Here is an 18,635-nt window from a genome sequence, read left to right on the forward strand (position 1 = left end):
CACGTGGACCATGGAAGCCATATGGCCCAGAAGAACCATCATTCGTCTGGCTGAAATGGACTGGAGTTGGTCCACTTGATGATAGCGTTGAAGTAAAGTGTTCTGACGATCTTGCAGAACACACGCTCTCATCTGAGTGGTGTCGAGAAGAGCTCCAATGAACTGAAGTCTTTGAGACAGACGAAGCTGTGACTTGGGAAAGTTGATCTCGAAAACCAAGTTCTGAAGAAACAAGATGGTGCAATTCGTCAGAAGAATGGCATCTTGACATGAAGGATTTTTTATGAGCCAGTCATCCAGATAGGGGAAGACTTCAAGCTCATGAGATCTCAAGGGCGCTGCCACCACGACCAGGCACATGGTGAAGACTCTGGGCAAAGATGCAAGACCAAATGGTAGGACCTTGTATTGGTAGTGGTGATGTGCCACTTAAAAATCTGAAAAGTTTTCTGGAGGCCAGGTGAATTAGGATACGAGTATAGGCTTCTTTGAGATCCAGAGAGCAAAGCCAATCATTTTGAGCCAGGAGAGGATACAGAGTGGTTAGAGATAGCATGCAAAACTTCTATCTGACCAAAAACTTGTTGAGGGCTCTGAGATCTAAAATCAGACGGAGACCTCTCATCTTCTTCGCTACTAGAAAATGAGGGAAGTTGAACCCCTGATTCTGTTGATCTATGAGGCCTTGAGAAGAAGGGAATGAACCTCTTGAAGAAGAAGAGAGGACTGGTGAGGGTTGGAAGAAGACTCTCTTGGAGAATGATCTGGAAGGATGGTGATGGGCCTTGGGAGGACACTGCTGCTTTTGTTTTTTCTGCTGAGGCCTTACTGGAGCAGACGCTTTGGCTGAAAAATGTCACTGATAAGAAGCAGGCCTGAAAGGTCTCAATGATGAGGTTTAACTAGGGTGTCCCATCGAGTCTCATGAGCCAAGAGTATTAGGGTTGCTGTATCTGCAGAGGCCCGGGGGATGATGTCACCCATATGTGAGAATATGCTGCCTGCTTGTCTTGGAATAAAATCACTTTCTTTTCCAGAGATTAAAAAAAAAAGAAAAAGATTTGACATTGATATGTGAACATTTCTTAAGAAAGAACTGAATATTTCATGGGGTTTCTGAATTTTTTCACGACTGTAAGTCAAGAAAGGTTGAGCACTGGAGGTTCACAAACAATGAAGGTGTGCACAATATACAGATTTGACTCTGGAATTCACCAACTGGAAGAAGATATGTATCATACACACAGAGTGGCTTTCTTCCTACAACAATAGAATTGTGCTTTACATTTAGAGCTAGAGACTGGAGCTCTGTCACACAGCCAATTTCCAGAGCTGTGTCTCCCACCTAGAGGATAGGAGATGGAAGTCAATTGATCCCCTGAATTCAACCTGGGTAAAGGCTGAAAAAGCCATAAACTGAGGAAGTAGCATGAAAGCTAGTTAAATGCAAAAGAACACTGCCATGGGCCATTGGAGGCTGTCCAAGTATTACAACTACCAACTTGGCGTGAGGAAGCTATAGGCTGGTTATCTTGCAAGCTAGCACTGACAATCTAATTCACAGCTAAAATTCAAACCATAGAGATACACATAATATCAGGAAACACAATTGATTCTTGTATCAAATACAGTAGATGTAATAGAAGCCAGTATTCCCGTCTAAGTAGTGCATGCAAGCACATGGATCAGTAAGAAAGTGCATATGCCTAGGTGTGCGCAAAAAAAATTTGCTGGCTTTCCTTATTGTGAAAATAGGCTATAGCACACACATTGAGATGGAAAATTTGCACACATGTGCCTGCAAAAATTAGAAACATTGATAGAAGCCAAAGTTCACAATGATTGATGGTGCTGAAACCATTATATTTCTCCATATTTGGACGAAGTGAAGGCATTTTGGTCAATATTGAAGGTACTAAAGCACCCACAGAGATGGCTCCTGTGGCTTAGGTTTCAGGACAAGATAAACAGTAATGTGCAAAAAACACATATAGAAAGGAGATCTACTGTGAAGAGAAAAACTATATAAGGCACAACATGAAGTTGACATGAAGACTAGAAAGCTGCACGGGGATAACAGGAATCTCGTGGAGACATCCCCTGGAGTCATGTAGATCCCATGGGGACCCCCCTGGGATCGTGGGGATCCTACAGGGTTGGAAGCAACTCAAGGGACTTGAATACCTTAGTGCACCTCCTTTTCCTGCCCTCCATCCGCACTCACCCCTACATAAAGCAGCATGCAGCGCTCCCAGCATGCTGCCCATAGCCGACCTGGAAGCCTTCCCTCCGATGTCAGAGGGAAGGCTTCCGGGTCAGTCACGTGCAGCAAGCAGGGCCTGCATCCCTGCGAAGAAGTGCGGCAGAAAGGCGGGAAGCACAAAAAAGGCTGAGCCACAGAAAAGGAGAGGGAGCACACAAGCGCGCACTTGCATTGGACCAAGGAAGGAAAAGAGAGGGGTCATGAACTTGGGACATAGGAGGGAGCGCGTTGGGATATAGGAGGGACACAAACTTGGGACACATAAGGGAGGGAAAGATATGCTGAGGTGGTGGAGGGAATAGGAAAGGAGAATTGTTGGGGCATGAGTGCGTGAGTGAGAGGGAAAGAGATGTGCACACGGGGGATGGAAGAGAAGCATTTTGGGGCATAGGGAAAAGAGGAGTGAGGTACAGATGCATGGGGAAGAGAAAGATGAGAGAGAGAGAGAGAGAAATGTTATAGTGGTGGAGAAGAAACAGTAGGACAGACTAAAAGGGATGCAAGAGGGAGGAATGTTGGGCATAGTGGTAGAGGGAATGGAGAGATGTGACATGGTGCTGGAGAGGGGTGACATAAGGAAAAAATATTGGGCATGAGAGAGGGAAAAATGTTGGACGTGACAGTAGAGGGGATGGGAGAAATGCAAACCTGGATGCCCCTCTCTTTTTCCCAGCTCCCCTTCCAGAAAGATGTTGGAGGAGAAAGGAAGAAATGCTGTGCAGGAGTGGGGAGGGGGAAAAGAGGGAAATTGATCCAGGACAGAAGGGAGGAAGGATGCTGTACAGTGGGAGGAAGAAAGAGCAAAAAATGTTGGACCATGGTATGAGGAAACAATGGACAGCAACAGAAGAATTTGCAGAACACAGGAAAGTGGAAAAAAGAGAAACTGGGACCAACTTGATGGAAAAATAAATCTCCATACAACAAAGGTAAAGGAATTTATTGACTGAAATGTGTTAGCTTTGGGAAATGTATATCGCAGATGTCTGTGTTGTGTTTAAAAGAAAAGGAAAAGCATTTCTGATTTTATTTCTCCAGTGCTGAAGTACTTGCTGATCCTTGCTGTGGCTGGTGGGGATCCCCAAGCGTCATCAGCTGAGGACTTCCTCCAAAAAGGGCCAGAACTCCCCTCCACCAAGCACAGCAGTCGCTGGCAGCATCCCTGAGCCACTGAAGTACCAGCATCTGTGACGGGGGACGCTGCCTGTCAAGCTTGGCAAAAGGGACCTCTGGCCACCTTCAAAGGAAGTCCTCAGCTGACATAGCTCGGGGGTCCTCATCAGCTGGAGTATTTATATTTTATATTAACATTAAAGGGACTGGAAGAGACCCGTTGACGAAGTACCGTATGTGTTCTTCCCAATTAATATTTTCAAATTAATAAAGTGCCTTTGCTTATTTGTAAATAGGTCTTTACAAGAGCCTTTAATTCAGTAGCATAATTAAATGAAATAATCACTTCTGAAGTTTATAGAGACAGGCAGGGATAGATTCAATTACTTGCGGGGACAGGCTGGGACGGATTCGATGCCAGCGGGGATGGGCTTGATTTCTGTCCCTGCGCAACTCTCTAATGACAACTGACATACAAAGAACCAGTAATATGATCCAGCTTGCTTACAAATATAGCTCACCAGACTAACAAGTAACTGACCTTAGGATCCATACCTGGGAAATGATTAAAGAGTGAGACTAGGGGAGGCAATGTGAGATGCCTTTTATTATTGCAGTGGTTAAGCCACTTATCAAAAAACCCTCGCTGGACCCCTCCTGCCCATCCAACTATCGCCCTGTCTCCCTTCTTCCATTCCTATCCAAGATATTTGAGTGTGTTATTCTCCATCACTGCCTGGACTTCCTTTCAACTCGACAGCTTCTCGATCCTCTACATTCTGGTTTTCGCCCCCAACACTCCACAGAGACTGCCCTCACTAAGGTCTTCAATGACTTGTTCATGGCCAGATCTAAGGGCCTTTATTCTATCCTCATCCTTCTTGACCTGTCTGCTGCCTTTGATACTGTTAATCACAGCTTACTCCTTCATACACTGTCCTCATTTGGATTCCGTGAATCTGTCCTCTCCTGGTTTGCCTCCTACCTTTCCCAACGCACCTTTAGTGAATGTGTGGGTGGGTCCTCTTCTGCTGTTACCCCGCTAGCAGATGGTGTACCCAGGGTTCTGTCTTAGTACCTCTTCTCTTCTACATAGTAACATAGTAACATAATAGATGACGGCAGATAAAGACCCCGAATGGTCCATCCAGTCTGCCCAACCTGATTCAACCTAAACCCTTCAATTTTTTTCTTCCCTCGGTGCCATGATCTCCTCCCATAGCTTCCAGTATTACCTATTGTGACAAAGCTGAGGCTGTGACCACCAAGGTCCCGGTCAGGGCAGGCAGGAAAGGGGAGAAGAAGTCCAGGAAGGGAATCCCCAAGGCCTGACCTGGTCAAGGTGATGATTTCCCAGGTCTGGTTAACCCTCCGGAGTCAGGGGCTGGGAAGCCCGATCATCCACCAGGGGGAGCCGGGAGAACTAAGAATTCTCAAGGTATTCTGTATCCAGGTCACCACCAGGGGAGCTCCAGAGCCGTGCAGTTTCAGGCTGACTCAGCTAGATCAGGGTGTGGTCCCTCACTTGAAAAGCCACCAGCTTGGAACAGGCAGTGGAGCAAGCTAGGGAGAAAGTTGAGGTCTTTCTCTCTCCTGATGAACTCCCCAGTCCAAGCAGGGATGATAGCTGTACACCTATGGAGGTTGTAGAAGCTGGTGACTCCCTGGATCTGCCAATATTGGATGAAGACACTCCTATGGATCTACAAGGAGTATTGCCACAGGAGTTTGGAGAATTTCCTGAACCAATGGAAGTAGGCTTAATTACCAGGTGCCAGAAAGAAGCCTAAGACTGAGTTTTGTTTTGGACTTTGTTTTTGAAACTCTGCATTTTTGGTTGGCATTTAAGAAGCTGAAAGTGTCTTTTTGGGGAGAGGTTTGCAAACACCCAGGGAGGGAATTTGAAGGATGTGTTGTAAAGCTTTTGGAAAGGCAAACCTTGGACACTCTCCACTGCCCAGCAGTGCTTTTGAAACTGCTGGAGGCTTCTGTTTTGGGAACTGATCTTTGAGAGTACCAGAGCAGAGAACTATATTTTTTTTGGCATTACCACCTGCTTGAAAGCAGGCAGTGAGAATCCTGAAGGACAGTAGTTCTGAGGAGAGCAAATCCTCAGGAGAAATATTGACTAGTGTTCGGAAAAGAGGAAAACCCTGAACTGTTGGCTAAGTTGTTTTTTTTTCCCTTTGGAGTTTTTTATGAGACTTTACTAACAGCACTACCTGCTTTGTTTGGATAATCCTTACCTTTATTTTGAAGAGTAAATTTACACTATGAACACTGGTACAACTGTGGTTGTGTTTTAATTTTGAGTTCCTTTTGTTCAATCCAGTTCCTGCAGGGTGATTCCGGTCCGGGTCACACACTGGTGTACTTTTTATGTCTAGCTACTAGGTGCACTGTAGAGCTCGGTCCTGAGCAGCAGAGTGGCAACACTATATGCTAATAACTCCCAGAACTCCCACAACCCTAGTTCACTCTCTAGTTATTTCTCATCTTGACTATTGTAATTCCCTCTATAACGAAATTCCTCAAAAAGAATTACGACGTCAACAGCTTATTCAAAACACAGCAATAAAACTTATCTATAAGTTAGGGAAATATGATCATGTCGCCCCTCTTCTGAAAGAAGCTCACTGGTTACCCATTACACATCGCATTATCTACAAAACTGTTATGTTAGTCTTCAAAATCAAACATTCCCATCAACCTTCTTTTCTTGATAAGCTTCTACCCCTTTTTGCCCTTCACGGTCTCTTAGATCAGCTGATCAGAACTTACTTTCTATTCCTTCCATAAAGGAATTTTTCTATACCAGAAAATCTAATTTCTCAGTAGTAGCTCCAACTTTATGGAATGCTCTGCCATCTCAACTTCGCCACGAAAAATTAATCAATAAATTCAAGACAAATTTAAAAACATTCTTATTTCAAGATGCATTCTACCACTCTTGATCCTTCTCATCTTCAAATCAGCCAACCGCTTTTAAGAAGCGATTCCATCCCCAATGTTTTATCCCCTTCCCTTCCATTTCCTTTCAACCTTTTTTTTTTTAGTTTTTAACCCCTAATAATGTAACTTTACTCCCCTTCCTTCTTTTCTTTATCATCACTCTCCAGTTCGTCTTGTCAATATCTTCAATGTACACTTCCCTTCCTCTCTTTAAACTTATTCCCTATTAGTATTATTTTTATTCTTCTTTTAATATTTTATTGTAAACCGGCTAATAAACTTGAAACTACCTCTCTACACCCGAAATCTCACTTAAAGTCCAAGAAAAAGTCTCTGCTTGATTGTCTGACATTGCTGCTTGAATGTCCTGCCATCATCTGAAACTAAGTATGTTCAAGACGAGCTGCTCCTCTTTCCTCCTATGTTCCTCCTCCTCCTTTCTCCATCTTGGTAAATAATATTTCCATTGTTCCAGTTCCCTCTGCTCTCAATCTTGGAGTGGTCTTCGATTCCGACCTCTCATTTTCTACGCACATCCAACAAACTGCTAGAACCTATCACTTCTATCTCTTCAATATCACCAAAATTCACCCCTTCCTCTCTGAGCACACTACCCAGACCCTTGTCCACGCTCTTGAAACCTCATGCTTAGATTAGTGCAATCTACTTCTAACTAGTACCCGCAGTGTCACCTCTCCCACTTACAATCTGTGCAAAACTCTGCTGCATGACTCATCTTCTACCAACCTCGCTATGCTCATGTCACCCAGGAGAGGGCTTTCCTTAAGTCACTTCACTGGCTCCCTATCTGTCACTGCATACAGTTTAAAATCTTATTGCTGACCTACAAGTGTGTTCATTCTGCTGCCCCTCAATATCTCTCTTTGCTTCTTTCTCCTTATACACCTCTCAGAGAACTCCGTTCCTCAGATAAGCCACTCTTAGCTGTACCCTTCTCCTCCACTGACAATTCCAGACTTCGTTCATCTAGCTGCCCCCATGCCTGCAATAAATTACCCGAGTTTGTCAATCCCCGTCCCTTCCCGTGTTTAAAAGCAGACTGAAAACTCACCTTTTTGATATAGCCTTCAATCCTAAACCCTACTCCTCTGCCCTCCAACCCAGCCAGCTGATTAACTGTTCCCCTTAACTGTAGCCATGACATACTGTTTATCTGTCTTGGCTGTTTAGATTGTTAAAGCTCTTTTGAGCAGGAACTGTTTTCTTCTTCTTTGTGACTCTGTGCAGCGCTGTGTGCGACTGGTAGCGCTATAGAAATAATTAGTAGTAGTAGTAATAAGTATTAACTCAGGGATATACTGTAAATACTTGCATTTGAGATGAGTTTTTGGGGGCCAAAAAATGGCCCTAAAATGGGTGTCTTGTCTTATATTTGGGTCATCGCCCCCCACCCTCTCCAGACTTGTTACAAGCCTCTATCGGGCCTGCCATATGGCTTGGTGGGGTGGGCCGGGCTGAGACAGGAGAGAACCCTCCCATCTCCTGTCTATGACATTTTCTTTTTATTTCCCTCCTGCCTCCCCCCATGAGAACTCAGGCCAGCCACTCAGCAAGTGGCTCAACACCGGGCAGGAGCACAAAAGTTCGCTCATGCCCAGTACACTGGGCCAGGAAAACTCAAGGTGGCCAATCTGGGAGGGGCTCAGCGCGGGGCTGGAGCAAGGAAAGCTCGCACCTGCCCGGTACTCTGCTGGACCACCAGTGATTCAAAAAGGTACGCAGGGGGAAGCAGGAGGGAGGGTAAAAAAAAAAATTTTCAGTCAGCCAGCATAGGAGACAGGAGGGAACCCTCCTGTTCCTGCCCACCAGGTCATATGGTAGGCCCAGTAGAGGCCTGCAGGACATCGGGAAAGAGGGGAGGACAGGGTGCAGAGCCTGACAGGGAAGAGAGGGAGGGGGACAGGGTGCAGAGCCTGGCAGGGCAGAGAGTGAGCGGGCTGAGTGCGGAGCCTGGCAGGGCACAGAGTAAGGGGGGCTGAATGCGGAGCCTGGCAGAGCAGAGAGTGAGGGGGCCTGGGTGCAGAGTCTGTCAGGACAGAGAGTGAGGGGGCCTAAGTGCAGAGCCTGGCAGGGCAAAGAGTGAGGGGGGCTGAGTGCGGAGCCTGGCAGGGCACAGATCCTGGCAGGGGACATGAATATTAACCCCTCCCCCATCTTATATTCATGTCAACCTTTTCTCCTCCTTTTTGAGGGGAAAAGGGGTACTTTGTCTTATACTGTACTTGGATTGACTTATATTCGAGTATATACGGTAAGCATTTCAAATTTGATACAATTCTACTGTGGTGACATAAATGACACTCAGAAATCATTCTTATTTTCTACCATGGTTCAGAGAGATAGAAATCTGCTTTTAAAACTCACTGTGATCAAAATCACCATTCTCCCCAATTTGTCAATTAACCTCCTCTCCCCCAGTCCACTCAACTAAGGGGGTTTCATTGCTATTATAAAGACCCAGAGTTATAGTCAGGCAGCATAATTAGATGCAGAAACACAAGCTGACAAACAGCAAAATTAATCACAGAATGCCCCTTCAGAAAGCACTGGAAAAGGGGTAACAAAAGTTTGGGCACCTTCTTGGAGGGGACCTTAAAATATGCCAGAGGTAAACCCTGAGAACCCAAGGAAGAAGTATTTAAGAAAGAATAAGCTTGAAGCAAGAAAATAAATTCAAGAGATGAGCAATAACGTCAAGCATAGGAGAAAGAGGCAAAGAAAGTTGTGCAGACACTGAAATTAGCTTGCTGAAAAACAGCAGGGAGAGCTCTCACCTGCAGAGCTTGAAACATGGGTTTTCAAAATGGTCATAGGTGCCAGTGAATAAGCTACAAGACTGAACAGGAATCAGATGGCCCCATCACCACCAAATCTGAAGGCTCTGACAGTGAGGGACATCCCAAACTATGCCCTGCCACTGCTTTTCACTTCCCAGTGTGAGAGCAGCAGTTAATAATATCAGCCAAGATACAAAGGGAAGGAAACTTACTCACCATTGTAAATGGCTGACAGACCTAAAGCAGTTTTCAGTGGCTCAGAACTAATTCAGCTCCCTTTAAACTGTGACCGCAAGCATTTAGAAGATGCCATAAATGCCTTTTTTTCTACCCCTTGAAGAAGAATGGAACAGCGGCATGGAGAGAAACCTGACTCCACAATGTGTACCACCTAAATAGGCTTAAACCTCCCAGCTCAACTGAACTGAGAATCTCGGAACAGGAGTAAAGTAGCAAAGAAGACCAGAAGCTCATGAGACCATCCAAACGCCTGCTGGAGATAGAGACCATTGGCTGACCAAAGAGAACGCCATTCAGCGTTGTCAGAGCTCAGTTTAATGCTTGCTATCTCCACCTGAGGGTAGATGGTCATAACCCACAAGTCTTTAGATTCATCTGCTGCGGATGACAAAGAAAGAAAAGTTGCTAATATGTAGGTGGTATTCTCCATAGACAACATGGCAATACAGACACACTGGTTAATATTTGCCACAGGCTGCTAGTTTAGAACTGCACTCTCAAGCTTGACAACATTTTTCAGACAAAAAGTTGCTGAGGTCTTCTTTCCTAATTGAGTGTGTCCATCATTTCCTCAGTTCTGTTTCTAGCTAGCGTGAAACATATCACATGGAATGGTCCAAAATACAGAATGAGACAGAGATGGGCTTGCAAAACAGGAAGTTATACCAGAAGGAAGAACACGTAGGAGACACAGAGACAGGAGATGCTAAACATGGGGGGGGGGAAACCCATACACAGAAATGGAAGATGGATGATAAGCATAGAGAAGAAATGCAAAATGGTCAGGGGAGTTGAGAAGAAAGAAAGAAGGAACAGAAAGCAGAATCTGAGACCAACATGATTTGAAGAATAAAATGACCAGACAACAAAAGGTAGAAAAAATAATTTATTTTGTGATTAGAATATATCCGATTTGAAATGTGTATCCTGCCAGAGACAATGTTAGACATAGCTGGGGAACACACAGCCCACGACCAGGATGTGCCTTCTTCAGTTTGCAGCTTTGGTGTTGTACTACATGCAAGGTACGACTTTGTGGGATTTTGGTTTAATTTACTTTATGATTATCATTTTTTAGTCCGCTATTATGTATTTGGAATTTGTGTTCTGTGTGTGACTGAGGTATTCTGTCAGCATGATTTTTCTGTATAGCATTCTGTAGTAATTTGGCTTGTTCAGTTTTCTCAATAATGGAGGGGATATTTTTGAAGGGGAGGGAAAGGGAGAGAGGTTTTGTTGATCCTTGTTCTGTATTATTTCGATTTATAAAATGACAGTTTATTTACTTTAAGTATTTATATACCACTTATAACCTAAGTGGTTTACATTCAGGTACTCAAGCATTTTTCCCTATCTGTTCTGGTGGGCTAATACTATCTAATATACCTGGGGTAAAGGGAGATTAAGTGACTTGCCCAGGGTCCATATAAAATCATAACTATTCGAGGCTTGTACTAATGGGATCTCTATCTAATGTACCTGGGGTAAAGGGGGATTAAGTGACTTGCCCAGGGTCCATATAAAATCATAACTATTCGAGGCTTGTACTAATGGGATCTCTATCTAATGTACCTAGAGTAAAGGGGAATAAAGTGACTTGTCCAGAGTCCATAAAAAAATCATAACTATTCGAGGCTTGTACTAATGGGATCTCTATCTAATGTACCAGGGGTAAAGGGGGATTAAGTGACTTGCTCAAGGTCCATATAAAATCATAAATATTTGACGCTTGTACTAATGGGATCAGACAAAGCTTGTGAGGACAGGGCAGGACAAAACTTTGTCCCTGTGTCATTCTCTAGGAAGGAAGGGTCTTTTTTTTTTTTTTTTTTTTTTTTAGAAGGGAACAAGGGAGAGGAGGTATGCATTGTCCTATTATCCATGGAGAACATCCACTACAGATAATCAACTTTGATTTCTAAGCGGACACCGTCCAATTCAGTCACACTAGTGACTCCCAAGCTGAAGGCTGCAGTTGCAAAGAAATAATGTAAGCAGTCCAGAGATGTATGTAGTCCAGAGAAATTACGCAAAATGAAACACAAGCAGAAAAGATAAGCTCCTACAGGCTGACTTGTAGGACAAAAGACTAAGGATACAGGAACAGTGATGAGGTAAAAGGAGGAGGGGTTTTAAGTCTCAGAAATTTGAGGCTTCCTACAAAGTCCTGGCGGGTAGACTGAAATAACCCACTGGTCCTGGAACAAAGTGTGATTGTACAAAAACATGCTCTTTTTATGTGGCAAATTGTATATGTTTAGACAAGCTAAACTTCTATTTAAGCAAGAGTCTTATTCTATGCATGTAATTTCTGTTTGAACTTTGAAAACATATCCCAGTATGTTTCAAGTGGAAAAGGCAGTGCTACAGAATGTGATTTTATTATAGAAACTTAAAACTTTTTTCATAAAATCACTATTTTAATATTATTCTAGGTACATATGTTTCAATTTCTATACAGACCACTAGCCTACATAGCTGAGTAAATGAACACAAAGAGCAACTGAAATTACCTCCATGTTTCACCATCATGCCAAACCACGCAATCAAATACAGGGCCAGGATCATTGTACTTTTTTTCAAATGAATTTAACAGTTCCACTTGACTTTGAAGCTCCTCTTTTATCAACTTATCTACCTTAAAGAGAACAGAAACTGGTTTAGACTATGAACCACTACTGAAAATAAAAATAAACAGGGAGTATAAGTAAAAGCTACATAGCTTGATATTAATGGCTGTAAACAGATTATTCAATGAAAATTTAACAATTTAAGTTGCTTTTTTTCATTTAAATTAACATTTCACTTTCAGCAATTAAGTGATCCATGTTTTATCATATACTAGGGCCGTTCAAAAAGTATCAGACCTTTATTCATAAAAAATACTCGATTTCAGATACAACAATCTTATACTAATCTCCTTCAAAGTAGTCCCTTTGGGCTGCCACACACTTCTTCCAACGGTTCTGCCACTTGAAAGCAGCGCTGAAACGCTTCTTTTGAGATTGCTCGCAACTGGTCCATCGCATTCTGCACAATGTCTTCTCTGACTGAAATCTGGAAACTTTCAGGGGCATTTTCAACTTGAGGGAAAAGCCAGAAGTCACACGGAGCCATGTCGGGAGAGTAGGGAGCCTGAGGAATCACAGGTGTGTTGTGTTTGGCCAGGAAACTATCAAATGTGAAGAATGGGCAGGTGCGTTATCGTGATGGAGCTTCCAATTGCCTGCTGTCCACTGGTCCAGCCATTTGCATCTCACAACGTTACGAAGGCGATGCAGAACCTCTTGGTGGTACCCCTTGGTGATGGTTGTGTCGTGTGGTGCACCACACCACTGGAGTCAAAGAAGATGGTCAGCATGACTTTGACATTGCTGCGGACCTGCCTTGCTTTTTTTGGCCTCGGGGATGTTGAATGCTTCCATTGTGATGACATCAACTTGGTTTCTGGGTCATACCCATAAACCCAGGACTCATTGCCAGTGATCACTGTGCTGAGGAAATTGGGATCACTGTTCACAGTCTCCAGCATGTCCTGTGCAATCTCCAAACTGAGTTGCTTCTGCTCAATCATTAGCAGCTTTGGCACGAACTTCGTTGAAATTCTCCTGAAGCCCAAATCCTCAGTCAACATGGAATGAACAGATCCAACGCTGATGCTCGCCTCGTATGCAAGTTCTCTGATCGTGATTCGATGATCCTGCATCACAAGTGTCCTCACTTGGTCAATGACACTCATTTCTGGATGTTGAGGGCCTACCAGAACGTGCTTCACTCTCCACTGATGTGCGGCCATCTCTGAAGCGGTTGTACCACTCCTTTATCTGTGTGGTGCCCATGGCTTTGTTCCCGAAGGCCTGTTGAATCTTACACATCATTTCCACTTGTGAATTGTAAAGATAGACCCCCCCCCCAAAATGTAAGGTTTTGGAGGGGTTATGGTTGAAGCGGCCTTACAATCCACGGTCCTGAGTTCAAATCCCTCACAGAAGATTCACCAGGAAGTAAAATCACTGACAAGTACAGCCAGAAGTGATTGCATAAAGAATATAATATAGAAATACAGAAAGGCAATCTCACTTCCTCACTCATCGGCGGTCTGCCAGCAACTGACAGCTTCTATGGGCGGGAGAAAATTTAAGCATGCACATTAGGGTCACCTACATACGTGCACAAACCCCACCTCCCTAGCTTTATTTGTTCACACAAGAAAAATTAAGGTCTGATACTTTTTGAACGGCCCTCAAATACTAGAATATAAACCAAGATTTTTGGGCCAAAAACATGGCCCAAAAAAGCACAAGTTACTTACCGTAACAGGTGTTATCCAGGGACAGCAGGCAGATATTCTCGACATGTGGGTGACGTCATCCACAGAGCCCCGACGCGGACAGCTTTTCAAGCAAACTTGATTGAAGATTTCAAGTTTGCTGGTGCTGCACCATGCATGTGCATGCCTTCCCGCTCCACTAGAGGGCACATCCCCTCCTCGTAGTCTTCAGTTCAGATAGCTAGCAAAGAAGCCAACCTCGGGGAGGTGGGAGGGTTGCGAGAATATCTGCCTGCTGTCCCTGGATAACACCTGTTACGGTAAGTAATTGTGCTTTATCCCAGGACAAGCAGGCAGCATATTCTCGACATGTGGGTGACCTCCAAGCTAACCAAAAAAGGGATGGAGGGAAGTTGGCAAACTAGGAAAACAGATTGCACAAAACCGACTAGCCAAACCGGCCATCGCTCCTGGACAAAGTATCCAGACAGTAACGTGAGGTGAAACTGTGAACCGAAGACCAAGTGGCAGCCTTGCAGATCTCCTCAATGGGCGTGGACCTGAGGAAAGCGACCAAAGCCGCCATCGCTCGGACCTTATGTCCCGTGACCCGACCATGCAGCGAGAGACCAGCCTGAGCATAGCAGAAGGAAATACAAGCAGCCAACCAGTTGGACAAGGTGCGCTTGGAAACAGGACGGCCCAACCGATTAGGATCAAAAGACAAGAACAATTGAGGAACCTTCCAATGAGACTGGGTGCGTTGGAGATAGAACGCCAACGCCCTCTTACAGTCAAGAGTATGAAGCGCCACCTCACCAGGATGAGAATGGGGCTTAGGAAAAAACACCGGAAGAACGATAGACTGATTAAGGTGAAAATCTGACACCACCTTAGGCAAGAACTTGGGATGAGTTCGAAGGACCACCTTGTCAAGATGAAAAACAGTAAAAGGTGGGTCCGCGACTAAAGCCTGCAGCTCACTGACCCTGCAAGCAGACGTGAGGGCAAGCAGGAAGATCACCTTCCAAGTAAGGAACTTCAGATGAGCTTTGTCCATGGGCTTAAAGGGGGGTTTCATCAATTGAGCGAGAACCATATTGAGATCCCGAGGCCACCGAGGGGCGATCAGAATCATGGTGGCGCGGGCAGACTTCAGATGGACAAGAGTCCTCAGAATCAACGGGAAGGGAGGAAACACATACAGGAACCTGCCCGTCCAATCCAAAAGGAATGCATCGGCCTCGAGACGGTCTGGGGAGAACACCCTGGAGCAGAACAGAGGCAACTTGTGATTGAGGGGCGAGGCGAAGAGATCTATCTGCGGAGTCCCCCACCGAAGAAACACTTGTCGCAGAGTCTGGGAATGGAGCAACCATTCGTGTGGCTGTAGAAGGCGGCTTAACTTGTCCGCCAGACAGTTGTGCTCGCTCTGGATATACACCGCTCGAAGAAAGATGTTGTGGCGGAACGCCCAATTCCAAAGGCAAAGAGCTTCCTTGCAAAGAGACAGGGAACCTGTACCCCCCTGCTTGTTCACATAATACATCACCACCTGGTTGTCCATGCGTACCAGGACCACCCGATCCTGAAGCAGATGTCGGAAGACCACCAAGGCATTGTAAATGGCCCGAAGCTCCAACAAGTTGATGTGACAACGGCGGTCCGCACTCGACCAAAGGCCCTGTGTACGCAGCCCATCGAGATGCGCCCCCCAAGCATACGCCAAGGAGTCCTTCGTGAGGACCTTGTGATGCGTAGGAGCGAGAAAGAGCAAACCTCTGGAAAGATTGGAAGAGCTGGTCCACCAACAGAGCGAGCGTTTCAAGGAGGGAGTCACCGCAATGCAATCAGAAAAGAGATCCCGATCCTGCTGCCACTGAGAGGCCAGAGTCCACTGAGGGACCCTCAAATGCAGTCTCGCGAACGGTGTGACATGCACGGTGGAGGCCATGTGTCCCAAGAGGACCATCATTTGTGAACGAAGTCCGTAGGGAAACCTACTGGCTCAGCCGCACGAGTGCAGCCTGCCGAGGGGGAGGCAGGAACGACCGGAGGCGAACCGTGTCCAGCACGGCCCCGATAAACTGAAGGGACTGAGAGGGGCACAACTGAGACTTGGGGAAGTTCACCTCGAACCCCAGTCGTTGAAGGTAGGTATAGTCTGACGGGTCGCTGAAATAACCCCTTCCTTCGTCGAGGCCTTGATCAACCAATCGTCGAGGTACGGGAAAACCTGAAGGCCCATCGACTGCAGAGCCGCCACCACCACCACCATGAGGCACTTCGTAAAGACCCGCGGGGAGGAAGCAAGCCCGAACAGGAGGACCCTGTACTGCAGATGCAGGTCCCCGACCTGAAAGCGTAGGAACCAGCGACAGGCCGGATGAACTGGCACGTGAGTATAGGCCTTCTTGAGATCGAGGGAATACATCCAGTTGCCTTCGTTCAGCAATGGATACAAAACAGAAAGCGAGAGCATCCGGAACTTTTCCCGAACCAGGAACTTGTTCAGCTTCCGGAGGTCCAGGATAGGACGGAGGTCCCTGGTCTTTTTGGGGACCAGGAAGTATCGGGAGTAAAACCCCCGCCCCCGCTGAGAAGGGGGAACCTCCTCCACAGCCCGAAGACGAAGAAGAGCCCGAGACTCCAGAAGGAGCAAGGGAAGCTGTGCTCAATTCGAAAGAGACCCGCCGGGAGGATTGTCCCGAGGCAACTCCCGGAAGTTCAGCTAATACCCCTCTCTGACAACGGAGAGGACCCACGCGTCCGAAGTGATGCGGGTCCAGGCCACGTAGAACGCCCGGAGACAGCCCCCGATAGGAAGAGGGGCGAAGTCCGAAGCGGAGGGGGCCCGCCCCCTTCCACTCAACCAGTCAAAAAGATGGCGCAGGCTTAGACACAGCAGGAGTCTGAGACTTAGGGGGAGCCTGCTGCTGCCGCTGGCGTTGAGGAGGCAGACGAGAGAAGGCAGGTGTAGACTTCTGCGGGTACCGCCGGGGCAGCAGCCGATCCACCTTCAAAGGAGTGGGCTTCGCCTTAGGGCGCACCAAGGACGCAAAGGACCACTCGTGCTCCGAGAGGCGCTTAGTGGCCGCCTCAATCGAGTCGTCAAAGAGCTCGTTCCCCACACAGGGGAGATTCGCATGGCGATTGCAAAGGTGGACACTCGAGAGGAAAGCTCGAAGGCATCGTAAACAGCATGGAACAAATGCAGACGAAGCTGCAAAAGAGACTCCACCAGCAGCCCAAACTCCACACGATGAGAGGTGGGCAAATCACGCTGAAAAGCATGCAAGGACTTGACCAGGACCTTCAGATACGAGGTGAACGTGAAGGTATAGTTCAAGACCCGGTTGGCCATCATGGAATTTTGGTAGAGGCGTCTACCAAACTTATCCATTGTCCTCCCTTCCCAGCCCAGCGGGACAGCTGCGGAGACCCTAGAGGGATGAGACTTCTTCAGGGAAGACTCAACCAGCAAAGACTGGTGCGAAAGCTGCGCCTTCTCAAACCCCGGGCATGGAACAGTCTGGTATCTAGACTCCATTTTGGACGGAATGGCGGGGACCGCATAAGGTGTCTCCAAATTCCGGAAGAAAGCCTGGCCCAGAACCGGATTCAAAGGGAGCCGCAAAGACTCCCGAGGAGGACAAGGGAGGTCCATCTCCTCCAGGAACTCCTTGGTATACTTGGAGTCGGATTCGAGGTCAAGATTGAGCGCTCTACCCATGTCCTGGACAAACCTTGTGAAGGAAGATGGACGACCTCTGACCGGTCCTCAAGAGGGGTGGTCGAGCGAGACTGCAGCGCCGCCGATAAGGAGGGCGAGGCATCCAGAGAGTAGTGAGGCAGCCTATCAGTGTCACCATGGCCTGAACCCCAGGACACTCCACTACAGGAACACGGCGGGGTCGAGGACCGCCTGCGCCTCGAGGATGCCCGAGGCAAGAACCCCGGGGTCCGAGGCACCGAGGTCTGCCGCCGAGGCGACACGCCTTGGGACACAGAGGGGGAGCCTCTCAACGCTCCGGAGCCCCGGACTGGGCCGGCAACTTAAACAATCGGGGGTTGGACAAGGACAACTCCGAGACCCGGAGAACCTCGATCCGGCAACCGGCAGACTGGCCCCGCCTCAGGGGGGAGTCCCGGGGCCGCTTCGCCAAGCTGCGAGACAGGGCTGAGGCACGCCCCGATCAGCACTTCGACCTCGGGCACCCCAAAGGCGAGGAACACCCCGAGGCGAGGAGTCAGAGGAAGAAAGACATTGAGTCCGACGCACCTTGCCCCGAGGGGCCTCGACAGGATGTTCAGGCTGGTCTACCGGATGCGAGCTCGAGGCCGGGGTCAAACGGGTCAAAGCCGAGGAGAGCTCCGAGGATATCAAGGTCCGCAGGATACCCTGGAACACAGGCACCGAGACCATCGAAGGCCTATCAGGTGCAGCACTGCATTCCACCGAGGGCGACCTCAAGGATGAATATTCCCTGGAGGCAGAAGCACGTTTGGAGGGCTTGGACAAGGCTGGGGGGAGCGCACTCCCATCATGGACAGCCGGAGGCTCCAAGGCTGGCTTCCTCGCCAGCGCTGACCCTGAAGAAGGAAGAGGGAACTTACCCGGAGCTGAAGTCTTCAAGGCCGAGGCCGATCCCTTCAAAGTCGTCTTAGCCGGGGCCGAGGTCTTCGAGGCCGATTTCGGGGCCGGAGCCGAGAGCAGAGCCACCGGCTCTCCAGCAAAAAGTTCAGCCATGCAGGCCCGACGACGACGCAGGGCACGAGTCTGAAAAGTAGCACACCTGGGGCAAGCGTCGGTCGGATGGTCAGCCCCCAGGCACAAGATACACCACCGATGCGGGTCGGTGATCGACAACAGCCGACCGCACTGGGTGCACTTTTAAAACCCGGTAAGAGGCCAGAACATAGAGGGAAAAAACGGCCACGGCCGAGCGAGGCCAGGCGGCCACGGCAACCCGGGAGCCCCCGGATGCCAAAGGTTGAA

At 47.4% G+C, this 18,635-nt stretch overlaps 1 protein-coding gene across 6 annotated transcripts in view; it reads right to left on the minus strand.

The window, feature by feature from the left end:
- TPP2 (tripeptidyl peptidase 2) overlaps positions 1–18,635 on the minus strand; it is a 1,323,399-nt gene that overhangs the window by 1,127,452 nt on the left and 177,312 nt on the right. For all 6 annotated transcript variants that reach the window (XM_033947626.1, XM_033947627.1, XM_033947625.1 and 3 more), the window contains one exon: positions 11,880–12,004. In XM_033947626.1, the coding sequence (XP_033803517.1) occupies positions 11,880–12,004 (125 nt within the window). The remainder of the gene's footprint in view (positions 1–11,879; positions 12,005–18,635) is intronic.

Source organism: Geotrypetes seraphini, chromosome 6, assembly GCF_902459505.1.
Source record: "Geotrypetes seraphini chromosome 6, aGeoSer1.1, whole genome shotgun sequence".
NCBI lineage: Eukaryota > Metazoa > Chordata > Amphibia > Gymnophiona > Dermophiidae > Geotrypetes > Geotrypetes seraphini.